The sequence below is a fragment of the Bison bison genome, unplaced genomic scaffold, assembly GCF_000754665.1.
Source record: "Bison bison bison isolate TAMUID 2011002044 unplaced genomic scaffold, Bison_UMD1.0 scf7180017864259, whole genome shotgun sequence".
Taxonomy (NCBI): Eukaryota; Metazoa; Chordata; class Mammalia; order Artiodactyla; family Bovidae; genus Bison; species Bison bison.
This window is the reverse complement of record NW_011494831.1, coordinates 4,368,821-4,396,196: the sequence shown is the minus strand read 5'-3', so window position 1 is coordinate 4,396,196 and position 27,376 is coordinate 4,368,821. Positions and strand designations below refer to the sequence as shown.

The following is a 27,376-nucleotide window of genomic DNA, read 5'->3' as shown; positions in this document are numbered from 1 at the left end:
GGAGTTGAGGCTTAAAATTGTCTTTCACTTTATTACTTCTGTGTTTTCTTATACTTAATCTTGTCTCTGATTTTGTGCTTTTATGGGTATGGTACACTATAGATTTCCTTGAAATTGGCAGGACCATTTTCATTGTCCCTTAAAGCCATTCATTTAAAGTTCTATGTCTTGGGAATTCCCTGGTGGTCCAATGTTTAGGACTCTGAGCTTTCACTGCCAAGGGCCAGGGTTGAATCCCTTGTTGGGAAACTAAGATCCCACAAGCCTTGAGGCGTGGTCCCCCTAAAATTCTATGTCTTTTAACATAAATAGTAGTATTTTTGCAGGCACGTTTCCCTGCAAATCTCCTTTTTAGGGGATTTTTCTTACTGGTTTTTAATTAATTCCTTCTCTTGATTCTTCTGTGTAGTTCATAACAAGATTGCAGTATCCTTTTTAGCATTTCCATAAATTCTATTCAACACATCAGATTTTCTGTGTATTTTAGTTAAGCCTTATAAAATTGTGCCACTTAAAAATTAGTTTGAGAAAACCACTTCAAACAGAGAAAAGGAAAAGGTTGTAATTTTAGGTGTGCTTCTTAAGAACCAAAAGTAGGTTCCTAGATATAGTTGTGTTTACCTTTGTCACATTTGCACAAAGTAGGTATGGTTAGTATGTTTTTTCATTTTCTGCTGGAATAAAGATAAAAGGGAATACTGACTTCCCCCAGGATGACAATCTAATAGACTCCCAAGTCTTCAGACTTATGCTTTGGTTCATTAGGATATTGTTCTCCAAATTATGTTTAATAAGTTATGTGAGACTTATGTGATTTCATGAGGTTCCTTGAGGCTTCTCTTAAGGTGGATTTTAAAAAGGATCTAATATTCTTTTATCTTTGCTTTTGCTATTCTTGCCTTCCTCAGCCAGGTTTGCTTTTTGTTGATAGTTCTTCTGTATCCATTTAAGGTCTCTGAAGGGTTAAACTTTGAAGTTTTCCCTCAGTGAAATTATTTCCATTATTGTCTTGTGACATTTCCAATGTTGTTATTCCTTGAGTCTTCAGCTAGAATCTTTTTTAAGACTTTTCTTAAGAGTCTTCAGTAATTTGTTCCCTTCTGTTCCCCTCTTTGGCCTAACACAATGCCATGTGTCTTTGTGTACTTAAGTGCTTTGCTTAGTAAATATTTATATGATAATAGACAACTGAAATTTATTACTTCATTACCTTCTGTTTGGAGAAAGGATGGTCTTATAAGTATCCTGGTTTAGCAGGAAATGGGATATGGGGTAATAATTTAGGAAACATACTTTGGCAATCAAATCATCTTTTATTCACAGAGATTTCTTTTATAGTTGATGGAGAGCCTTGTGATGCATCTTTGAATATAACGTGGTATCTGAAAAGTGCTGACTGTTACAATGAAATCTACAACTTCAAGGTATGGAACATAAAATTACAGACTTTTCTTTGAGTTTATTTAGAGATCTTGGGTCCCCACCTGGTAGTGGAGTGTCATGTAGCTATGGAGGAGAACTGGAACTGGAATTATACTTTCCAATTTTAGGCATACTTGTACTATCAGTTCTCAAAACTTTTGGTCTCAGAACTTTGCTACATTCCTAAAAATTGCTGTAGATACCCAAAAAGCCTTTATTCATGTGGGTTACTATATTAGAAATTAAAACAAAAATACATAAATATGTATTAATGTATTTAAAAATAGCAATGATAGACTCATTGCATGTTAATATAAAAAGCACCTTTTTTAATGAAAAATAATTAATTTTCAAAAAACTGGGTACAGTGGTGTTATTTTATATTTTTGCAATTCTCTTTATTTACTGTCTGAACTTCTCTGGTGGCTCAGACGGTTAAGTGTCTGCCTACAATGCGGGAGACCTGGGTTCAATCCCGGGGTTGGGAAGATCTGGAGAAGGAAATGGCAACCCACTCCAGTATTCTTGCCTGGAAAATCCCATGGACGGAGGATCCTGGTAGGCTATGGTCCATGGGATTGCAAAGAGTCGGACACGACTGAGTGACTTCACTTCTTATTTAATGTCTAGGAGAAGGAGATGGCCACCCACTCCGGTGTTCTTGCCTGGAGAATCCCAAGGATGGCGGAGCCTGGTGGGCTGCTGTCTGTGGGGTCGCACAGAGTCGGACACGACTGAAGTGACGTAGCAGCAGCAGCAGTAGTGTAGTAGAAGATAGCTAGATTCTTATATCTTCTTCACTCAGTCTGTTGTGATGTGTTATTTTGGTTGAAGTGTATGCACAAAATGTGGCCTCACACAGATATGTAGTTGGAAAAGGAATGGTATTTTAATAGTATTTTCAGGTAATTGGATGATTACTTTTGCACTATCAGCACAAGGCAAATAACAGATGACGACAATGAAGATAGTTTTGCCCTCTTAGATGCATGGAAGTGTCCATGGACCACACTTTCAGAATTGCTGTAGTACAATGTACTTGAGCATTGAAGATACACAGCTCCTGGATAGATTTTTTATTCTGTTTTCATCCAGCTGTTTGTATTATTTCATTTTTTACATTTCGCCTACATTCTTGAGGTTTCTTTTGAAAAATAAAGTACTAGTCTTTAAAAAATATCTACCATCCAGTTGGTTTTTTAAACCTTAAGCATTTTTAATTTCTACCCAGTATTAGGGTTTTGGTGGTGACTGTTTTGTTTTTGTTATAGAACACTGGGTAAGGTTGGTATGATGAGGACTGTGTTAGTCGTTCAGTCATGTCTGACTCTTTGCGACCCCATGAATTTAGCCAGCCACGTTCCTCTGTCCTTGGAATTCCCCAGGCAAGAATACTGGAGTGGTTTGCCATTCCCTTCTCCAGGGGATCTTCCCACCCAGGGATCGAAGCTGGGTCTTCTGCGTCTCCTGCATTGGCAGGCATGTTCTTTACTACTAGCACTGCCTGGGAAGCCCCGTGATGAGGACCAAAAGGATTGGAAAATTTAGAGAGAAGTATTTCTAGAGTATGGTTTGAAATATCATTGATCCTTTTCTCCTAATCAGTCAATCACTAGTTACATTTATAGTTAAAAAGTTCATACAGTTGAAGCTTGTGATAAAAACTGGTCAAGAGCTTAGCAGATTCAGTCCTCATGAGTAGTAGAGTTAAGAATGTAAAAATTATTTTGAATTGCCATAGGACAGAATTATGGAAATAATAAGCAGATAGTTGGAAGTGTGAAATTGCAGCTTAGGAAAAAAGAGGGTGAGATTAGAGATCTTGGTATGGGAGAAGAATCACAGAACTGATGAAGCCACAGAAATGATGAACTTTTTCAGAGTATTAATAGTGGGCTGTGAATGGCTGCAGCAGTTTTGTACTCTGGCTTATCTAGCTTATAAGCACAAGTTTTGTTGTTGTTGGTATTGTTGATTGAGTCAAGGAACTCTTGTAAATATATTTTCTTATAACAAAACCCTCTGGACTCTGACAGTTTCCCACATCTTCCTGGAATTTTTAGAGGACCTCCCCTTCTAGAGTCATAGACTGGAATTCTGTACTTGAGTACTGTTAGATTCTTGAATACTAATATATAGTCTTTATCTGATATTAATTTTAAAAATAGCAAATCCTAAACTATATACGTACCTAAGACAATCTATTTGTTATCTTTTAAATATTTCATGTAAAAACTAAGTTAAATACTTGGTATTTTCTCTATTTTCCAGTTGGAAGAAGTGGACACATACTTGGAAAACCTTAAGGAAAAAAAAGGGTTGTCTGGGAAATATGAAACATCATCAAAATTGTTCCAGAACTGCAGTGAACTCTTTAAAGCACAGGTAATATTTGATAGTTGTTCAAGGGAAATAGAAGAGGTGAAAAATATGATACCTGTATTTTTGGTGATGTCCATTTCTCCTCAGTTCTTTCTTCTGACAGAAATAGGTTAGAAGTACGTTCTGATTGGTACATAGTCAGCTACTTAAATATTCTCATCAAAGAGAGGATGTGCTTTCCTTTGTGTGTGAAAAGCAATGCCCCACTTTTTAAAAAATGCAGTAAAATATACATAACAAAATTTACCAGTTTAACCATTTTTAAGTGTGCCTTTCAGTTACATAAATACATTCACATTATTGTACAACTGTCACCACTAGCCAATTCCAGAACTTTTTCATCATCTTAAGTGGTTACTTTTTAACAATTAATAATAACACCAGCCCCCTACTCCCACTTCCCTGGTAATAGCTATTCTGCTTTCTTTTGCCATGAATCTGACTGTTCTAGATATCTCAGAGAAGTAAAATCATACACTGTTTTTTGGCTTTTTTAACTTAAAATGTTTTCAGGGTTCATCCATATAGCATGTATCAGAATTTCATTTCTTTTTAAAGGCTGAATAATATTGCATTGTACATTTATACTACATTATCCATTCACCCATTGATGGACTTTTGAAACTTTCATTTTTTTAAATTCTCTTGTTATCTCATCTAGTTGATATGTCCTCAGAAAAATCAACATTTTTAGATTTTACTACTATAGACCTGAAATCAAAGGATTGAATTTTACACCTTTTTTATATAAAGGGGAAGAGGTGAATTATACTGTATATTTTATTCTATTTATTATTCTATTTTTTCAACTTGATTGTGGGATCTTAGTTCCTTGAGCAGGTATTGAACCTGACCCCTGCTTTTGAAACCACTTAGTCCTAATCATTGAAGCACCAGGGAATTGCCAATGTCATTTATTTTAATGCTTACATGTATGTAATCATATAAATGGAGTTTATTATAAAATTCTTTTTTCTTAGTAGGATCTGACCCAAGTTTTTTGGTAGGATAAAATTATACATTATATAGGTTTGAAAATAGTTATTTTAGCTATAGCCTTTGCTTTGTTCTTATTGCATTTAAATGTTGCTTCAAATTATTTAGCAGCTTGCCTTGAAGAGGCAAGGAGTTCATGGAAAGTTAGGCTTTTCTCTTTAGCTACTGCAAATAAAGATTATTGATAAAAACTCTTTTACTTAATAATTGATGAGCAAATGAAGTAATTGATAATTTGAACTGTCAATACATCGGTTGCATTCTTGTCATAGTATAGATTTTACAGTCTTGAAGGAAAAAGAAAATAGCTTTAGAATAGTGGAAGTAAGGTAGAAAAAGAAAGCTAGTCACGGTATGATGTTGACTAGGGGATTTTCTTTTGGTTTTCCAAATTTATCCTTTAGCCTAGGAGGATTGGTTGGCCTTTCTTGGATTTGATTGTGAAAAGTTACCTATTATATACTGTTTCCCAAGGTTCACTACTTTATATCTGCTATAAGCTTTCCAGGATTTTGGCATAAATCCCTGTTGATAAGGTTTCTTCCTCCAGTCTAATGTAACATGACCTAATTACTCAGGAAGGATAATGCTTCCTCTGCTGATAACTGGAAAGAAAGATAATTAGTGGAGGTTTTGTAACAGGCATGGCGTGTGTTGTGATGGAACAAGCAGTGGATCCTAGGGTTGAGAGTCAGGCTCAGATCCCATTTCTGTATCTAAAGCTTTATAGCTTTGAGTCACAGTTTCCCCACCCTTGGAAATAGAGGGGAACTTGATATCCATTTATCCTATTTATGTATCTTCCATCTAAGGTTTTGTTAAGAATGACATTATCTATAATCTTATAGAAAAATTGAGTGGCCAGTTTGGTTTGCTGTTATTTTTTAGTTCCCAGCAAGGTTTTATTCACTTGTTTGTGGTTAAATGGAAATATTTTGTCTGTTAATGTCATACTATTTTGTTTACTTTTATACTATGTTTTGCTTTAACTTTCTGTGGATTTTGAGCTGTGTTTTTGTTTTGCTATTATACCTGTTTAATTTTAGTTTTATTTATCTTTCATAGAGCTTTTCTGGAGATTTTGTGCATCGATTGCCTCTGTTAGGAGAAAGACAGGAGGTAATTGTTTTTCTTGTTACATATTTCTGAGAGTAAAGTAGAAATTCTGAATTAATTTACTAATTTTCTTTTTTCCTGTTTCAGGCTAAGGAAAATGGAACAAATCTTACCTTTACTGGAGACAAAACTGTAAGTGTGGTAGGGAATTTAGGGCATCAAACATATTTTAGTGTTCTTATGTTTGTTTACTTTAAATTCTTATCTTGTGCTTACATTTAAAAAGAAACTTAAGAATGGAAGCTATATACCAAAACGTTAATAATGGTTATCTCTGGATGATATTGTGAGTGATTTTTATTTTCTTTGTGTTTTCTATATTTTCCATGTTTGCTACAGTCAGTCTATATTGCTTTGTAATTACCACCCTATAAATATTATTTGTAAATAATAAGAAACTTTTAAGAAAGATTCTTAAACTCCAGAACTCCGTCTAAAATTATCTTGTGATAGACTATAATTGGAAGAGTATATCTCAAAATTTACCCTTTAAAAATGCACAGTTAAGAGGTTTTTAGTTCTGTGACCACCAATCACTATTTAATTCTAAACATCATCACCCCAAAAAGTAACCATGTAGTCTTTAGCCGTCACTCCTCATTCCTCTTTTCCTCCAGCTCTAGGCAACCACTGTTCTCTCTCTCACAATTTGTGACCTATGTCTGGCTTCTTTCACAATTTCGAACTCTGTCTTAACTTTTACTTGCTTCTTGTATAGAGCCTCGAGATCAGTGGGGGTGAGTAATTAGGGCCTACTCAGGTCTTGATTGGGCACATGTGCACCATTTGGCACATATGTGCCCAGCCCTGAGTGTACTTGGAGCCTTCTAGATTTCCAGGAATATCTCGAAGCTTTTCAAAACCCCTATGGACATGTTATTTCCAAATTTTCCTTTTAAGTTTTTAGTCAGCCTCTTGATAGCCTCACCTGGTAATGTCACTTCAGGCAGCTGTGATCTTTCACAGTTGCTGCTGAGTATTTCGAAAACTCCCTCGGTACAGGGTCCTTCCCACTGAATGAGCTCTGAAATCAGATCATGTAAAAGATACACCTGAGATTGGAGCTTTTCATCACCTACCAGACAGCTCTAGTGAATGGGCTTTAGGGGACCACCAGACTTTTCCACTGGCTGCCAAACTTCTGTTTTTCACAGCTGTTAAAATTGTGAGAACTTTGGTTTTAAGGAGCTTAGAAAAAGGTCAAGAAGTTACGGTGAACAAAACCACTACAGGCTTGCTTTTCTTGCTGAAATTCAGGTTCTTTTCTTGAGGAAACAGATCTCAGATGGGTTGCAAGTCTTCAGTTGATTTTGATAATTTTTACCCATATTCTTGTTGCTTTTACTGGTGGGAGTGTATTTTCAGGGATCTTTATTCTGCCATTCTGGAATTGTCCCCACTCTCCCCTGATTATAGTTGTACAAAATTTTAACCTAAAAAGTTAGGCATGGTAAGCTTCATTAAATTGTTTTTTTTTTTTTAAACAGCATCCATTGGGCTTTTTCTTGTTCACTGTCAGCTATTTAGAAAATATACATCAGTGAAAAGAAGAAAATAATCTTCTGTAATACTACCACACACTGATAGATTATAAACATTTATCTTCTAGTATTTTGTCTGTTTGCATATTTATATTGAATTAAAAATGAGAATGTTATGTACTATATTGAAGCTTTTTAAAAATTTTAGCAATATAAGATGGACAGCTTTCCAGTTCAGTAAATATTGTATGGCATTGTTATTTCAATGACTGCATAGAGTTTTATTATATGAATATGTTGCAATTTATTAGATTATCTGTTTTTGGACATTTTTATGTTTCATTATCCTGCAGTTGGAAACAGTGCTGTAGTGAATATTCTTGTAGATGTATTTGTTTTTAGATCTTTTTTTCTGGTTTCAGAAGAATTCTGTGTTGGTGAACATTTGCTTCAATAACTTAAAAGTAAAAATTTTCCTTTTAAGACCAGAAAATAAAAAATTGCAAGTCTAAGTAGTGGTGCCTCCTTTCAGACATGAGGAAGAAGCAGCCAAGCATTTTCTGTGTTTATCTTGTCTTTCTGTTATAGTCTTGCTTTTCTGAAGGTCCATAGTCTCTCTGGTATGTAAGGCAACAAATCCTTTGGTGGCTTTTTGCTAAGGCTGTGCACAGACTAACTGGCCTTGGAATAGATAACCAGTTCCACAAGCATGGTGGCTATTAATTCTACTTCCTTGACTTTGGGGGACAGTGACTCTTGGCTTTTCATATAGCCTAGCTAAGATCAAATATTTTATATAAATATAAGACCTTGTTAGCAGAAACTGTGGTGGTCCTGAGAAGGGCATTGAACGAAGGGAATTAGATTCAGGAATTGGTGTTTATAAGTTACTGATGTCATTATTGGTGGTTTTTTCCAGGTGATTTAAACTAAATTTCTTTAGTTTGTTTGGGATATCTCTGTAAAATACAACCTGGCATCCTTTCATGACTTGGTTAAAAGTGAAGTGAAGTGAAAGTTGCCCAGTTGTGTCCGACTGTTTGTGACCCCAAGAACTACACAGTCCATGGAATTCTCCAGGCCAGAATACTCGTCTGGATAGCCTTTTCCTTCCCCAGGGCATCTTCACAACCCAGGAATCAAACCCAGGTTTCCCGCATTGCAGGCAGATTCTTTACCAGCTGAGCTACAACAGAGACTCAATTTAGTGATTTAAGCTGAGGTTTCCCTCATTAAAAGTTATATGTGAGTAATTTATTATCTAATCTACTTTATCACACTGTAAGCCTGTTTGTTTTGCCTACTGTGTTAATCAGTAAAAGTGAAGGAATTGACCATGTTTCTAGGCACACTCTGGAATGAAATTTTATATTTTGTAATTAACCTGTGTTCTCAATTCTTAAGATTGGAAGATTTGATGTCTTCTTTCCACTGTAGGTAATGCATGATCCATTGAAAACTTGGCAAGATGCACCATACATTTTTATTGTACATGTTGGCATATCATCCTCCAAGGAATCATCAAAAGAAAATTCACGAAGTACTCTTTTTACCAGTAAGTACATTTTGTTTCTTTTTATCACTTGTATTACTACTGTCTGGTTGTGTCGTATGGTGGCTAGTGTCAAATTGCTTTAAAGAGGGAATAAATGAAGAATGTTGTCAAGTAGAAAAATTGAGGGAGAGAAATTAACATTTTTCTGCATCCAGTGTGAACAAGATACAGTCTTAGGTACTCCACTTATATTTTATTACTGTGTAATATAGATATTAGATTTCATTTCCCTTCATTTGATACTCCTGCTTTTAACTTTTTCAGTTAATATCATGTTCTCAACAGACTAAAATTTAGTTACTAAGTCAAGACTTGGACATTTTTAAATTAATGGACTTGTATAATTTTTTAATGTCTCAGTTTTTCTTACTATTCTCCTTTCTATTTTTGCCACCCAGTTCAGGGAATCATCACCTGGAATTTTACAGTAACTTATTAATTAGTCTTGTTTTCTGTAGTTTCTTTTTTTTTATTTCTTCCTTTTTTGCAGTTTTCTTCCCTTCCCTGCCTTTTCAAGTAGAATATTGAATAGAAGCAATGATGGTGGACATCCTTATCTTGCTCCTGACTTTATTGGCAGTATTGGCACATTTCACCATTGAGTATGATATTTACTATAGAGTTTTCAAAATATTCTGTTTCAAGATTTTTTTTTTTAAGAATGAATACTCAGTTTTATGGAATCTTTTAATCGAGTTTATTAAATTGAGCATATAGATTCCTCATTTAATCTGTTGTTGTGATGCATTATATTAACTGATTTTTTAGTGCTAAACTGTTCTCGAATTTCTGAGATGCCATTTTTGGCCTTGATACACACACACACACACACACACACACACACACACACGTAGCTGGATTCTATTTTCCAGAATTTTATTTAGAGTTTTTTGTCTATGTTCAAAGTAAAATTGGCCTAATATTTTAATTTCTTGTGTATCTTCTATGGGTTCTAATGTTCAAGTTATTGCTAATCTCATGCAATGAATCAAAGAATGCCCCCTGTTTTTATATTCTGTTGAACAGTTTTGGTAAGGATGGAATTATCCATTCCTTAAATGTTTGATAGAACTCACTTATGATAGTGTTTTGGCCTGATGTTCTTCTTTTTCCCCCATGAAGATTTTAATCAAGTGATTTTTTTTCTTTAATAGTAATAAATATTTTAGTTTTTCTATTTTTCCTTGAATTGGGATTTTTCTTTTTTTCTTCCCCCTGAGAAATTTTCCATGTCATTCAAGGTTTTAAATTTGTTGGCATAAAGTTAGTAATGATATTTCTTTTACCAAAGAAAAAATTTTTTTTAATTCTTAGTATTGCTTTTATGCCTTCTCTTTTTAACTTGCAAAATCTTTCTAGGATTCTGTTTTACTATATTTTTATTGCAATTAACCACTCTTTTACTTTGTTAATTTTCCTATTTCATTGTCTTTCATTAATTTTTATTCTTATTTTTATTTCATTTGACTTAATTTTAAACTTTTGTTTTATGGATTCTTGTCTGGAATGTTTAATTCCCAAGACCAGAGATGGGTCTTATTCTCCATAATAATATGGAATATAGCAGATCTAGGCAAACCAGAGGTGACCTGGCAGTATATCCTCCAGACCCATGGCTTTCTAATGGGCAGTAGCCTCATTGAACAGTTGCTAGTGTTTATTTTGAACCTTCTTTCTTTGAAAAGGATGGAGAAGAAACCCTGCTCCCTCCACTTCAGCCTCTTCATTCATCAGATGGTTCTGTTCCCCCTTTATCTTGAACACCTGCTATTTTCAGTGATCTAGTAGAAGCTGCATGCTCAACTACTTTGGGACCCAGAGTCCACCTTGACCATGGGTTCAGTCTCAGTCACTGTTCTGCATTTTTATTCTGTTTTGATATGTGGAGCTGTTTATCTTTTCAAGCTTATGTCCTTTTTGTTTCCTCTCTCTTTTTTTGTTTTTGCTTTATCCATCAGTCATTTGGAACTAAGAAGGTGATACTCAAAACTTAAGTACCCCTTGGTGGGAGCCCTGCAATTCTCTTAAGGCAATTTTATCTTCTTTCTTCCCTTCATTAAAATCTTTGGTATTTTCTTTTACCTATAAAATATCCAATTCTGCAGCAAGACTTAGAAAACTTCACAGATTATTCCAGTTTACCTTCTGCTGTGTGTCAGAATGCTACTGTATAGTACCATGTGCAGCCTCAGAACTACATGTCCTTTAAATGTATCCTGCATTTTCACAGCCATGATCATTTTCTTTCGTCATGTAATGTCCTCTGCCTGGATGGCTTTTTACTTTGTCATAGAAAATATACATCCTTCTGGGGCTGGCTCAGGGGGGACAGTTCTCTGTTGCTTTCCAACTCCCTCTCACCTGGGGATGGTAATCCACTTGGTGGCAGAAAACATGCGTCTTTCCATCTCCTAAATTTTCCATAATGTGTGTCACATGGTAAGTGCTCAGAAAATGTGTGTTATATTTTAGTATAGGACAGGGATTAGCTTTAGAGTGCCAGATAGTAAATGTTCTCTCTGCTGCAACTACCCAGCTCTGCCCTGTGGTGTAGATATAGCCATTGACAGTACGTAAGTGGATGTGATTGTTTTCCAATAAAACTTTGGAATGGTTGGCCAAATTTGGCCCATGCACTGTATTTTGCTGACTTCTGCTGTAGAGTAAATAGAGAATGTGACAGATATTTACGAAGTATTTATATTTACTCTTTCATTAAATTAAGAAGGTTTAGATTACTAACCAGTTTGGCTATGAAATTTTTGTGATTGCTAATATGGGATGCTCCTTTTCTTCATGTAAGAATTGGGTCTTACTTTTAATAGTGGTATGTCCTTTTTGCTTGATAAAAATTGGTAAGAAATATTTGTTGCATTGTCTGTATCTGGAGATAGATGTCACTTCTCAGATAAAGCAGTTTATTTATTAATCATACCTAAAATTTATCCAAGTAGTTTTTATCAGTTACAATTTAAAAGTAGTTATAGGTTTACTTCAGTAAGGCAGCTCTGTCACATTCTTGTTGATACTGTTATTTGTTTTGCTTCATTAAACACTGTTATTATTAAGCACTTTCTGAAAATGATATGTTAATAGTAGGAAAGTTAAGTAAAATTGAAGTAGGTAAAAAAGAAATAAAGCAATAGGAAAACATAGGCCAGGAGAGAGAAGAGGCAAAGAGGGTGACAGAATGAAGAAATGAAGCCCTGTACTTTGCAAAGCATGTTAGTGATGTAAGAAAAAGCATATGTGAAGTATGTTTGGAGTTTAGAGGAGATGAGGAATAGTTCCAGTTGGGCAGCTCACCAGGCCTTATGGATGAAATACATTCATCTTGGTCTTTAAAGGACATGAGTATGAGAACAGAGGACTTTTCTACTAAAAATGGTGATGGAGCCAGAGACCTGTGCAGGACACAGCATGAACCATCAGAGCACTTCATGATTGAAATGGTTAAAAGTAAATTACCCAATGGAATTTTCATTAATTTCATCAAACAAATATCAGATGATGTTTCTGTTTAATTTTTTCATCCTTTACATTAATTCTGAGGACTGTGTTTTGGCAGTGACTGTTGAAGTGAAAGGTCCCTATGAATACCTCACGCTTGAAGAATACCCACTGATGATTGTAAGTGAACTTAAATTCTTTAACCTCAACATTAAATGTGTTTAACTTGTTTTGAGGCAGTATTAAAGACTTGTTCCTGAACAGTTCAGAAAATACTGCTTGTAGTTCTGTACTTCTTACTAGAATGTGATCTTGGGAGTGTCAGTGAACCCCTCCATGGCTCGTTTTCTCATTTATAAAAGGAAGAAGTCAATGACTTGGAGAATTTTAGAGTTGGAGAGTACCTGATTCACTTTTGACATCTCTTAGATCCAAAATGGAGTACTTAAAAAACTCTGTAGTTTCTGATCCCACTTAGTATGACTAAATGATGATGCTTTCTCCTTTTCAGTTGTGTCTGTCTGAAAACATCTTTAATCTGTTTTCAGGTTTCTTTTTGTTCATGATTGTTGTTTTTCCCTTGTACTTTTATAGTTTTCCCACTTTGGTGTTTCATAGCCTTCAGCAGTATCCTAACCCTGCCTTGCCTTTTTTCCTCTCTGTGTTGTCTTCATTTAAATAATTTTTGATTGTGAGCTGAAAAAAACCTTTTGATACAGAAGAGTGGTCACTCTTGATGACAAGTCCTGAGGCAGTCTCCCTCTGCCCAAGAGGAGACAATTTTTTCATCTTAGTATTGAACTTCACAGAAATAAATAAAAATTTTTTAAGTAGAAGGTGTAATATGTATATTTTTTATAATATGTTAGGACTATGTGTAGATTCTAAATTGGCTCTTGGCCCTAATCCTTCTTTTTTTCTTTTACCCACTTGGATGACAGTTTTTCATGGTGATGTGTATTGTATATGTCCTGTTTGGTGTTCTGTGGCTGGCATGGTCTGCTTGCTATTGGAGAGATCTCCTGAGAATCCAGTTTTGGATCGGTGCTGTCATCTTTCTGGGGATGCTTGAGAAAGCCGTCTTCTATGCAGAATTTCAAAACATCCGATACAAAGGAGAATCTGGTATGTACCGAAAAATGTTTGACAGTTTGTGAGTGATTGGTAGGTGAGACTAAAGAACAATTTTCCCAAGGTCAGCACTCATTAAGTAGATGTAGCTTTTTAGTTACTTGATTATGATAACAACTTAAGCAGAATCACTGTGATTGTGACATTGTTTTTAATCTCTTAACTTGTGGTATCAGTAATTTAAGAGTAAGGTATGGTAAGTCGCTCAGTCATATCCAACTCTTTGCGACCCCATGGACTGTAGCCTACCAGGCTCCTCCGTCTGTGGGATTTTCCAGGCAAGAGTACTGGAGTGGGTTATTATTTCCTTCTCCAGAGGATCTTCCTGACCTAAGGATTGAACCCAGGTCTCCTGTATTGTAGGCAGACACTTTACCGTCTGAGCCACCAGGGAAGATTTAAGAATAATTTTATTGAAATATACTAAAAAATGTTGAAACGGTAGTGGCCATTTTGGGAATTCAACCATCATTGAATCTTAGTTGCTGTTGATTTTTAAGGTACCATTATTACATGCATCTAAGAAATAAGAAAGAAAGTAAATACTACTAATTTAATTGTAAGATGCCATTGATTGTAAGACACACCTTGATTTCAAAGCTACCTTAGAGGTGTGGGGGTGGTATCTATTTGGTAAAATATAATAATACCGTGAAAATAGAAGAGTATTTGTGGTTTAATAAGGTGAACAGATAATGATAGAAATTGTTTTGTGCTGAAGTGTTTTTTGATAACTTCAGTTCTCTCATCAGACCATACATATAATTATTTTTTCATTTAATTATTAGTAACCGTTATTGTAAGATATACTAATTAGATCTTTCCATAGTCTTTGAAATGGCTTGAAAATAATAGATGTAAAAAAGAGTTGAAAATTCTGTGTTTGTGTTTTCTGTGCTGTATTTCACACTTTTTTTTTTTTTAATGGGAGGAATTCTCCTTAGATGCTATAAATTATTCAAATAGGGTAAGGTATTCTGAGGTTTTAGTGATGTGGGAGGTGGAGAGGGAAAGTAAATTGACACACCCAGATTACTATCCACATGAGGAAGATCCTAAATAATATCAGCTTCTACTGGTAAACATTGGCAGAATCGGTATTCTTTTCAAGTAGGACTGATGTCAGTGTTTGTTCTGAAGAATGTTAGAAATCTACATTTTGGGTCTACAATTGCACCTTTTCCCAAACTTGGATTACATGCTGCAGTGTTTCTCTGTTTTTTTCTTTCTCACAGTCCAGGGTGCCCTAATCCTTGCAGAGCTGCTTTCTGCAGTTAAACGCTCACTGGCTCGAACCCTGGTCATCATAGTCAGTCTGGGATATGGCATAGTCAAGTAAGTATTGCCTTTAAGTGTTGTCTTCCTATACGGAAGAGCAAATTAAAATGCTGATTAAATTGAAACAGTGTTTCAGGTTCTCAGTGTAGTTCTGAAAGAGTTTATATAAGAGATAGGTATGAAGTCAAAAACATCTGAAATTTTGTAGATTCGCAGAAGTTGGAAAAACCTTAGTGTTTGATTTCACTGGTTAGAATTCAAGGAGCATCTACAGGAAACCTGCAATTTAGCAAATGACATTGAAACATCAAATTTTTAGAGTAAACTTACTGTCTTTACTCTTCCAAAATATTCTTGAAAATCAGATTTTTTGAATAGGAAGAGTGTTCTTGGGTGCCTTCTATATATTAGACTTTGTTCTAGGTCCTAGGGATACAGCAAGAAAACAAAAGACTTGGAGCTTACATTTATGGGGGGGCTGGTGCACAGACAAAGGTATTTGAGTGAAAAATCTAATGTGTCAGTGAGCAGATAAAGCAGGGAAAGGGTATAGAAAGTTCTAACCAGGAGGGGGAACTTGAAATTATAATTATGGTGGTCAAGGAAGGCTTCACTTAGTGACATTTAAGAAAAGATCCAGGTTAGTGAAAGAACTATATATACACCCAGGGGAAGAGATGCTAAGATGTGGTCAGATTCTTTTATATTTTGAAGATGGAGAAAATGGACTTTGCTGATAGAGCAAATACATGATATGAAAAAAACGAATCAGGGATGATGCCAACGATTAATGTTTTGCCCTAAGCAAGTAGAAGGATGGAAGTGACATTAACTGAGTTCAGGAAGATTTTAGGTGGAATAATTTGGAGTAGAGCCAGGATTAAGAGTTCAGATATCCGAACGAGGGAAGTCGGAGGAAAAAATTAGGGCAGAGAGATAAATTTGGCAGTCAGGGCATCAGTTCAGTTCACTTCAGTAGCTCAGCCATGTCTGACTCTTTGCAACCCCATGAATCACAGCACGCCAGGCCTCCCTGTCCATCACCAACTCCTGGAGTTCACTCAAACTCATGTCCATAGAGTCGGTGATGCCATCCAGCCATCTCATTCTCTGTCGTCCCCTTCTCCTCCTGCCCCCAATCCTTCCCAGCATTAGGGTCTTTTCCAATGAGTGGCCAAAGTATTGGAGTTTCAGCTTTAGCATCATTCCTTCCAAAGAACACCCAGGACTGATCTCCTTTAGAATGGACTGGTTGGATCTCCTTGCAGTCCAAGGAACTCTCAAGAGTCTTCTCCAGTACCACAGTTTAAAAGCATCAATTCTTCGGTGCTCAGTTTTCTTCACAGTCCAACTCTCACATCCATACATGACTACTGGAAAAACCATAGCCTTGACTAGACAGACGTTTGTCGGCAAAGTAATGTCTCTGCTTTTTCATATGCTATCTAGGTTGGTCATAACTTTCCTTCCAAGGAATAAGTGTCTTTTAATTTCATGGCTGTGGTCACCATCTGCAGTGATTTTGGAGCCCCCAAAAATAGTCTGACACTGTTTCCACTAGTTTCCCCATCCATTTCCCATGAAGTGATGGGACCAGATGCCATGATCTTAATTTTCTGAATGTTGAGCTTTAAGCCAACTTTTTCACTCTCCTCCTCCATTTTCATCAAGAGGCTTTTTAGTTCCTCTTCACTTTCTGCCATAAGTGTGGTGTGGTCTGCGTATCTGAGGTTACTGATACTTCTCCCGGCAATCTTGATTCCAGCTTGTGCTTCTTCCAGCCCAGCGTTTCTCATGATGTACTCTGCATATAAGTTAAATAAGCAGGGTGACAATATACAGCCTTGACGTACTCCTTTTCCTATTTGGAACCAGTCTGTTGTTCCATGTCCAGTTCTAACTGTTGCTTCCTGACCTGCATACTGGTTTCTCAAGAGACAGGTCAGATGATGTTATTTAAAGCCTTGAGATAGGATGTGACCATCAAGGAAGTGAGTGTATATAAAGAGGTCAAAGGATTGATCCCTTGAACTATTATTATTTAGAAGTCAACGAAGTGAAGTAGAATTGTTGTAGTTCAGTTACTCAGTCATGTCCAACTTCTTGCAACTCCATGGACTGCAGCACAGCAGGCTTCTCTGTCCTTCATCATCTCAGAGTTTGCTCAGACTCAACGTCCGTTGAGTCGATGGTGCCATCCAGCCATCTCATCCTCTTTCATCTCTTCCTCCTGCTTTCAATCTTCCCCAGCTTCAGGGTTTTTTCAGGGCAGAGGAAATATAGAAGTGACCAGTGAAGTGGGAGACGAAGCTAAAGACTGTTTCGAGAAGGGAGTGATTAATTGTGTCAAGTAAGAGGATTGAGATGTGAACATGGGCTTTAAACTACATGAATGATATTAGTGACCTTAAATAAGAATGGTTTTGGTGAGGAGCAGAACAGAAAGCTCGATTGGAGTGAGTTTAAGAGAAAATAGGAGGAATTCTTTTAAATAGGGGAGAGGAATTAGGTATCAGTTCAGTTCAGTTCAGTTGCCCAGTCGTGTCTAACTCTTTGCGACCTTATGAATCGCAGCCCGCCAGGCCTCCCTGTCCATCACCAACTCCCTGGCAACCCACTCCAGTGTTCTTGCCTGGAGAATCCCAGAGACAGAGGAGCCTGGTAGGAGGCCGTCTATGGGGTCGCACAGAGTTGGACACGATTGAAGCGACTTAGCAGCAGCAGCAGCAGCATGTCCATTGAGTCGGTGATGCCATCCAGCCATCTCATCCTCTGTCATCCCCTTCTCCTCCTGCCCCCGATTCCTCCCAGCATCAGGGTCTTTCCAATGAGTCAACTCTTCGCATGATGTGGCCAAAGTATTGGAGTTTCAGCTTTAGCATCAGTCCTTCCAAAGAACACCCAGGGCTGATCTCCTTTAGAATGGACTGGTTGGATCTCCTTGGAGTCCAAGGGACTCTCAAGAGTCTTCTCCAGCACCACAGTTAAAAAGCATCAATTCTTCAGCGTTTTCTTCACAGTCCAACTCTCACATCCATACATGACTACTGGAAAAACCATAGCCTTGACTAGACAGACCTTTGTTGGCAAAGTAATGTCTCTGCTTTTTAATATGCTATCTAGGTTGGTCATAACTTTCCTTTATAGGTAGTTATTTTCAAGGAGTTTTGCTTTAAGTGGAATTAAAGAAATGGGGGACCTTAATTTTTAAAATTTATTCGTTTATTTAAGAGAGTTTTGCTTTAAATGGGATTGGGGTTCTCACTTTTGCAATTTATTTATTTGTTTAATGCATGTGGTTGCTTCCTGTAGGCCAGGAAACATTCTGGATTTCTAAGATAATACCAGTGGGGAGATAAATTCCTGTCCATTTGCAGTTTTTCTAGCATGTAACAAAATGTAAGAATAGGCATTGGTAAGGCTTAGGTAGACATGATTTAAGGTAGTGCATCTCACACTATAATGCTCTAATGAATCATCTTGGGGTCTTGTTAAAATGTATATTTCGATTAAAAGGTATTTTGAATTTCAAGAGTCTAAGATTTTTCCTCGGATGACACTGAAGCTACTCAGACTTTTCATATTTTGTTGAATTTTGAGCATAATAACAGGCTATTTAATGAGTTTTAATAAGATTTTGGCTATATTAAAGAACTGTTAAAAATTTTAGATTGATAATGATATTGTGGTTATGTTTTTTCAAAGTCCATATCTGTTTAAAATATACAGAAATACATATATATAAAAGGTAAGATTTCTAGGATTTGTATCAGGATAATATGCGGGATGGAAAGTGGATGAGATGTTCATGAGGCAGGATTAGTTGTAGGTTGATGGCTTTTGGAGGTGGATAATGGGTTTATAGGGGTTCATTATACTATTGAATATATTTCAGGATTCTCTATAATAAAAAGGTTTTGAAAAATTTAGTAATAAGGGACTGGATCTCAAGTTCTAGTGTTTACTGTCTTGATTTAAAACCATACATCTATTTGAGGGTTTTTTTCGGGTAGATCAAGTATGTCTGGCTTATCTCTGTTAAGTTGTTAGCCTGTGTTAATCAACATGAGTTTCTATTACTTAGCTTGTCTTGGGGTTTGTTGCATTTGTACTCAGCTATCTCTTTTCTTCCTCTTTAGGCCTCGCCTTGGAGTCACTCTTCACAAGGTTGTGGTAGCAGGGGCCCTTTATCTTTTGTTCTCTGGCATGGAAGGGGTCCTCAGAGTTACTGGGGTCAGTATTGCTCAATCTGATTTTTTGTGATCATTCTCCATTTTGTGATCATTTTGTTTTTGCCTTGAAGTTAATTAGAAGTGTCTGTGGGCTTCTTTACTGTTTTCCTCTAAGTCACCTTTGGGCTCTGGTTTCCAAAACGTATGTATAATTTATTTTTCTTTTTAATCTCTTAGAGCTTTATAAATTTAATGTATGATGAGGAGTGAATGCTTTCCCACCTGCCCCCAAATTACTGCTTATTTACTAGTTCTCAATGGGAAGCAGCAATGGAGCAGTGGGCTCCATTCTTGCATAAGTGACAAGCATTGTAATCATGCATTTTCTGGTTAATCTAATTTTTGTTTTAAAGTGACAGTGCTCTTTGCTTAACCAAGACGTGCATTTCAGAGGTTTCTTAAAATTGAACTGATTATGTTTTATATAATTATTGAGAATTCCATAATTATGCCTTTATCAGGGATGAAAACCAAAGCACTGAGATATATGATAAAGAAATTTATGTTAGAGCTGGTTTAATTTGAAGAAGTGGGCCTCCCTAGGTCATTACTCTCTGTTATAAATTGTCAGATTAAAGATGGTAAATGCTGTAAACTTTTCTCTCAATTAAACTGAGCTTAGTAAGTTTTGCAACAAATGAAACACTGTGGATGCACATTTGGTTTTCAAGTTGCACTGTCCTCTGTATGTAATTTTCTTAGACTTTCAGCAACTTTAACCCTCTGTCAATTTCATTTTCTTTCTCCTACTACTGTAGTATTTTTCTTATCCCTTGACTTTGATAATAAACCTGGCCCTCTCAGCAATTGATGCCTGTATTATTTTATGGATATCCTTTCAATAATGCCCTGGTGATTTGAGTAATTAGGATTGAATAAGTAAATAGTATCTTAAACTTAGGAAAACAAGCAGCATAATTTTGGGGACAGATACTTACTTGCCTTACATCTTATTTTGAGATGAGCTTTTTTCGTAAAATACATTGTATACAATTCTAGAAACCAGTAATTCTTAGTATATAAATGATGCAGAAAGTTTTGAATGTGAAAAGGGTCTTTGATTTACAGCCAAAATCAAAATGATGGGAAATGATAGGTTGGGGTGGGAGCATATACTGCCATAACGTTTCTGGTATAGTCACTTCTTAATGTGGATCTTAATATGCTAAGAACTCTATGCTGGTTGTCCCTTATTAGTTAGCAACATATTTCACTGTGTTGAGATTGTAGTCAACAGGCTGTGTGAAGTGCTAACAGCTGTATGTTCTGCATGATGGTTTATCAGAAGGGAAGAATGGTGTAGGTGCCACGTGTTACTCCACTTTGTTTTCTTTCAGTTCAAATGCAAAAATCACTCCAGCTGATTATATAAATGCAGAATCACGTGCTGATTTCTTCTCTATGACTCTCTGGACATCTGTTTTTTCACCATCTCTTTTTCTTTGTCTGCAGGCCCAGACTGATCTTGCTTCCTTGGCCTTTATCCCCTTGGCTTTCCTAGACACTGCCCTTTGCTGGTGGATATCCTTCTCATTGGCTATTTTGATGGCCATCCATTTTCTCCTTTTGGAGAACATGATCTTTCTGTAAAGGATTTTTTTTTTTTAAACCAGTTTTGTTGATTACTCCTTAGTCTGGGATTAGGGAATTTTCAGTCTAACAACCTGAGGCCTGAGGTAAGCAGTTTTCTTGTTTTGTTCTTAATTTTTCAAATTGCATCCGAAATCAGTGACTGTATCTGAGCACAAAATACAAACTTCTGGCTTTCCTTTTATTTATTTACTTTTTACACCTACCTCTCCTCCTTTTTTAAAAAATGAACTTTGATTTTGGACTAATTTGTGCATCCCACTTAGTGTTAGAGTAACTGGCTGCTCTGCCATTTCTTTCAGCCTCTAGGAATATTAAATGCTTTGAAAACTATGAAAAAATTTTGATTCTTAAAATATGGTTTTGAAACTCCATAAGGTTATTTGACTCTTAAAATTCTGTATGAGTTTAGCAGATTTAAGTCCTTACAGGTCAAATGTTTTGAACCCCTGTTCAGAAGGTGACTTGGAATTGTCTGAAGGCTTCCACTCTTTGAAGTAAATATTGATTCATTTACAGGTGAAGTCAACCAGCACACAACAGACAAATTTCTTTTTCTCCTGCTTCTTAAAAATAAATACTATTTATTAGAGATTTGGCCTATTGAATGAAGGACTTGAGTTTTGGGATTTCTGTCTTTTTTTTTTTTTTTTTGGTTTTTATTTATATGCTCCTAGGTATAATTGTGCAATATTATTGTCTTAATAAACTAATGTCATAAAAGGCTGAATATAAAAAAAATAATTTTATGAATTTAAGTAGATTGTCATTTATCAAAGATCTTTGAAATTAAAGTGTTTTGGTTCAAATGATCAAGCTTTCCTACATCAGTATCTTTCAAGTGTGCTTTGTGAACCTCTATAAATATTGGGAGGAATGAAGAGGAAAGTGGGACAAGACCAAACAGTTAGATAACGCAATGTTTAGGTAGCAGCTAGATATTTGTCAAAGCACAGACCAAGCTCCAGCTCACTCATTGTTGTGTCTATTCATTCTGAAAGTTGGACATGAGGGCAGCTATCCTCTTTAGTAGTCATCAGTTCCCCTTCTGTCTTCTGTGGCAACTCCTCCTTGGGAATAATGTTCTGAAAATGGAAAGTCATTACTTTTAGAGGCCAATTGCCTGGAATACTCAGCCAATTGTAATTGTACCATCCTTTTAATTCAGGATCAATCTAGCAGCGGATGGTAGTTTTCTTAATATTACACAAGGAATCTAAGTGTAGAACTGTAGAAGGTTGTAGTCATAAGTATTTATGACCCTAGGCTGGATTAGCTGGGACAGTGAGAACAGAGATACTTAACCTTAGAGGAAGAGAGAAAATAATGCTGACTCCTATTCCCTTGCCTGAGACTCATTTTCATTTTCTTCCATTTGTCTTCATTTTCATTTTTTTTTTCTCTAGAAAGCTGCTTCCTATCTTAATTTCTCAATTTTTAATAATTTTTCTCTTCTTTTTTTTTCTTTTTCCATTCTCCTTTTATCCTGGTTTTATCTTCTCTTCAGTATCTCATTGAAAATGAAGACTTTCCTATTAATCATGGTGAGGCCTGGGAGTGTTTGTGAGATTGAGAATAAGCAAGCTGTAAGGCCTCTTATCATTAAGATAAGATCCTCAGAGAAACTTGAGAATTAATTTACTAGCTTATTGTTTTTTTCTGAATGTTGATTTCCTTGACCTTCAAACACATATTTATCAGCCTGACTCAAACAATGAAGCTATTAAAACTTAGGAGGAACATCGTAAAACTCTCTTTGTATCGACATTTCACCAACACACTTATCTTGGCAGTGGCAGGTAAGTCTTCCTGATGTTTAAACGGGATCCTTTTAGAGTAGAGATTCTTAACCCGAGAGGTCATAGGTGGGCTCTTTAAAATTACATAGAAGAGTTTTGTGCATTTTACTTAGGAAAGGGGTCTTTAGCTTTTGTTATTCTCCAAGGGGTCTGTGGTTCAGAAGAGATTGAGAATCACTTAGTTTAAGTATAATAGATGAAGAATAATGGCATTTACTTTCTTATATAGTTCTTAGTATATCTCTGTCCTGTATTCATTCTTTTTTCTTGAGGCAAGTTAGTTTCAGTGCCATATAGCATTCATATTTATTTTAGAAGACATTAATTAATACTTCCTTGTTATAGAATTTTAGGTCAGGATATGCTGCCTTTATATTCCTTCCACGTCTGTTACTAAGCATGCGTAAAATATAGGCATTAGGTAGACCATAGCCAAAGTAGGCTTATTTTTTGCCTTTTGGCTCTTGTAACCAGTATAGTGAGGTCTGGCCTATGACTGGAACCAACAGTTGTGTTTGTTTTACAGTCATTTTATCAACCCTTTCCCCCCATTTGACTGGCTAACAAAAAAATTAACATTTACAATATTAAGGATAAAGGAAGGGGAAAAAATTATTGATATTGCTGGGAAAAGCCATATTTTCACTACTGTCTTTTCCAGTTCTCAGGGTTACTGAAGTAGTTAGATACTAAACAATACTACTCTTTAAGTACAGAAATTTTTGACAAGAGTACATATCGTGGGCCTTATATCGAGTAGTTAAGTAGTTTTGTATTGAATAAGTATGTTAAAATAACAAAGTGTGGTGATCATGTTTGGGGGTTCAGGATGTGTGAGATTCCACTTAACCAGAATTGAAGGATGTAATGGGGGATATAAACCAGCATTCACACTGACCAGGTTTGTTTCTTCTATTTCCTTTTAGCATCTATTGTGTTTATCATCTGGACAACCATGAAGTTCAGGATAGTGACTTGTCAGTCGGTGAGTTAACAAACAACATACATTTAGGAACAGTGTACCGTTTGTTGTACACAGACAGTTATGTTGATGACAGTGGTAAGGTTTGCATTTTATAAAAAATTAGGGTTAGGTCTTCATTTTGGGAGTTAGAATGTTTCTCTCCTCCTGAGTATTTTATATATACCATATATGATATATACCAGTAGTTCAAGAGAATTTTATAAATGATAACCAGAGACTCTCATAACCCAATCTTGCCTTAACTGAAGATTCTCAAACAAGAAATCCAGAGTCTTAAGCATTAAGTTTGTGTGAATAATGCTGATCTGAGTAAAAACCATGTCCTTAAGATCTGGGCACAAAGAATATGGCCAGTAACATTTCTTTGGAGGGAGCTAAAGCTCTATTTTGGTAAAATTAAATAAATAGAAGTGAAAATTATTAAAAAATAACAATCTGATATTATTTTCTCTTACCTTGTTTAAAAACCCTTCCCTAAAGATTCTCAGCTATAATGAAGCATTGACAGGTACTCTGTCTGCTTAGTGCCTTTTTCTTTAGTAAACACTACAAGGAAAGAAATTAGGTTCATTTACTTTGTATCCTAAGCACGTGGCACAGTGCTTATTAGCACATAACCGGCCCTTTTAGTAAATATAAGCTGAATGAATAAATAAGTGGTTCTTGTTCTTTGCAAAGGACTTTGCGAACAGCTGGTTAAGATGATATATTAATATATAAGTTTTTTCTCCCCTTTTGGTAGGATTGGCGGGAGCTGTGGGTGGATGATGCCATTTGGCGGTTGCTATTCTCCATGATCCTCTTTGTCATCATGGTTCTCTGGCGACCATCAGCGAATAACCAAAGGTTTGGGGACACTTCTTATTCAAGCTGATAACCACTAAATGAATGTGTTATCAATTAGGCATGGTTCAGTGAGTGACACTGTTAGGGCTGTGTCGTATAATGGAAATGATACTTTGTGGGTCCATATTTAGGAAATTGGGCTCATGTCTTAGCTCTCCTGTTAATTTGAGCTGTGATTTTTGACATGCTGCCTCTCTTCATCTCTCTGAGCCTTTAGTTTTCTCTTCATATAATGAGGGAGGAAATTGATACCTATTGATAGGAGGTCCTTGTCAGTTCTGACATCTTCTTTTAATATTTGTATGGGTAAATAAAAGGGAAGTAGATTGTGACAGTTTTAATGGGAGTATCACCTATCTACTTTCCAGGAGAAAACAATTTCTATAGTTTGTTAGCTCAGCTTACTGTAACAACAGAAAGGGTAAAATGAGAACTTAAGTGACTGTGGAATAAAAATTGATATGTGAATTTGCTTTATTTAACTGTAGGCTAATCTCAATTATTTAGGAATTAGCTGTCTTTATTTTGTTATTAGCTATACCTTTGTTTTCCTTGTTTTTCTCCTCTCTTCTTGTGCTTTAGACAGTTATGAGTTTATATCATACAACTGTACCACCAAAGAGGGAAAAGGTTGAGATGGTATAACCAAGGGTCTGGTGACCCTGCTTTACATTAATTTTTTTTTTAATAGATAGACGTCTCATAGATTTATTTCTCTGTCATGTTATGTATTGATATATGTATATATACTCTTTTTATTGTCAGTATAGAAATTTATTTGAATTCAAAGTAACATGGTTATATTTGGATAATGAGGTCCTGGTGCCTGGATATCATCAGCCTCTAGCCTCTGGTTGTGCTGGAAGGCGAAGCATGTTCACATTCAGAGCCTTCCAGATGCCACACGTTCTGCAGGATGCAGGCCTCCACAGTATTGCATGTAGAATATACTCGCCTTTGACAGCCAGGCTGATGATTGATAGGTATCAAAACTTATCCTTCTGAGCCTCAGTGAGTAGGGGAAGATTCTGAGCGTCAGCTCAGTGCTCAGCATATGTCCCGCAAGGAAACGCCATCAGCAGCTGCAATGTGGAAGCAGAGTTCTCCTTAACCAGCTCTCTAATGTTAGGCATACCCAGCAATTCCCCAAATATATAGACATCAGCACCTGGTGGATGAGGGTGGCTGGTGCTGCCCCCTTGACTGACTTGGCCAGGAGCAGAAATTGCTCTTCGTTCTCCCTTGGCACGTTTATCTCAGCATTCGTGGCTGCACTGAGCTGAAGGGACCTGGGCTCAGGAAGTGTTAAGCTTCCATGTGGCTCTGCCGCCTTTCTTAATGAGGCTGCGCAGAGACCAGGGCCTCCTGCTGACTGCCTCCTCGTACTCTGGGTCAGACCCTGCAGGCCACCGCCTTGGAAGCTTTGTCTTCCAGTGTGCTACGCAGGCCACTGCTCTATCATTTCTGGCAGCTTCTCAGTCTTTGCTGCCACCTCCCTTTACAAATTGATCTGTTGATCTGCTCATTTGCTGGCTATATCTATACTCAAGAATTTTCCCTTCAGTCTTTTAAAAAAAATGTTTGCTTTACCTCTCTGCCTTTCTCCTTTTTTAAAAGTACATTGTGCACAGTCCCTGTAACTGCAGTGTTAATAGCCTAATGTGATGTATTCTTCCACATTATATTCCTTGTTCACATGTGGAATCTTCTTTTACTCACTCAAAGTGCACTATGGAGTGCACAAGACAACTGGTTTAAATTAAACCATCTATTTTCATGGATGGCATTATCTATATTACATGGTACAGATGTACTACAATTAATTAACTTGTTTCATATTGATAGAATACAGTACATACAATACATTTGGCCTATTTCCACTTTGGGTGTTTCAGGGTTCCCAAGGCCACATATGTTTAAAAGGACTCATGAGACTCAGTATACAGTTGTACTTTTTAAAAAAAAATTGATTAATTGTTCTTTATTTTTGGCTGCACTGGGTCTTCACTGCTGCACAAGGGCTTTCTGTAGTCATGCGTGGACTTCTTCTCGTTGCGGTGGCTTCTTTTGTGAAGAGCACAGGTTCTAGAGTGCGCAGGCCCAGCAGTTGCGTCTTGTGGGCTCTAGAGTGTGAGTTCAGTAGTTGTGGAGCACAGGCTTAGTTGCCTTGCAGCATGTGGAATCCTCCCAGAACAGTGTTCGGAACCCATGTTCCCTGCATTTGCAGGGGTATTCTTAACAACTGGACCACCAGGGAAATCCCAGAGCAAAGTTTATTACAGCAAAATGGTGAGATCAGCAAGAGAAAAAGACACAGGTAGAGTATAGAAGAATCCTTGTTTGCTGATGTTCTTCTCCTCCTCTAAGGAAGTATTTATACATCGTGCGTGCTTCTTTTCCCAACACAAAAAATACAGTAATGTTTCTGCCCATGGAATACCATTAGAGACTCAGCACTCAGGTTATTATTGGGGCCTGGCCACGTAAGCACCTTGTACCTTCCTGCCTGCCAAGTTTCTTCAGTCATACCTGACTTTGTGCAACCTGTCAGGCTCCTCTGTCCATGAGATTCTCCAGGCAAGAATACTGGAGTGGGTTGTTATGCTTTCCTCCAGGGGCTCTTCCCAACCCATGGGTCGAACCTGTGTCTCTTACGTCTCCTGCCTTGACAGGTGGGTTCTTTACCACTAGTGCCACCTGGGAAGCCCCACTTTGTACCTAATATGTACCAAAATTCCGAAAGCCCAGAAGCAAAGCACATTTTATTATAGACTGCATTGTACAGACAGCCTAGGTACAGTGTCCACCCTTAACCTGCGAGGCAACAGTTCAAGTACCAACTTACTGAACATCAGCCATGGAGCATCATTATAAGTAGATCCTTCTAAAGACCTGCTGTGGATGCAAACTGTTATATATAGAATGGATAAGCAAGGTCCTACTGTATAGCACAGGGTACTGTATTCTATATTCTATAGTAAACTATAGTGGAAAAGGATATAAAAAAGAACGTATACATATGTATAACTGTATCACTTTTCTTTACAGAAGAAATTAACACAACATTGTAATCTATACTTGATAAAAGAAAAATAAAAATTATGGATACTTTT

The 27,376-nt window shown here is 36.6% G+C and overlaps 1 protein-coding gene across 2 annotated transcripts in view; it reads left to right on the top strand.

Moving 5' to 3' along the window:
• TMEM87A (transmembrane protein 87A) overlaps positions 1-27,376 on the top strand; it is a 38,864-nt gene that overhangs the window by 2,737 nt on the left and 8,751 nt on the right. Inside the window, exons 3-15 of one of the 2 annotated variants that reach the window (XM_010848017.1) lie at positions 1,339-1,424; positions 3,694-3,807; positions 5,866-5,919; positions 6,004-6,048; positions 8,835-8,952; positions 12,521-12,582; positions 13,344-13,527; positions 14,769-14,868; positions 18,951-19,044; positions 20,496-20,564; positions 22,324-22,432; positions 23,359-23,417; positions 24,160-24,263. In XM_010848017.1, the coding sequence (XP_010846319.1) occupies positions 1,339-1,424; positions 3,694-3,807; positions 5,866-5,919; positions 6,004-6,048; positions 8,835-8,952; positions 12,521-12,582; positions 13,344-13,527; positions 14,769-14,868; positions 18,951-19,044; positions 20,496-20,564; positions 22,324-22,432; positions 23,359-23,417; positions 24,160-24,263 (1,198 nt within the window). Of the gene's footprint in view, positions 1-1,338; positions 1,425-3,693; positions 3,808-5,865; positions 5,920-6,003; positions 6,049-8,834; positions 8,953-12,520; positions 12,583-13,343; positions 13,528-14,768; positions 14,869-18,950; positions 19,045-19,801; positions 19,874-20,495; positions 20,565-22,323; positions 22,433-23,358; positions 23,418-24,159; positions 24,264-27,376 lie in introns of both variants that reach the window. The other variant, XM_010848016.1, reaches the window with a different exon arrangement.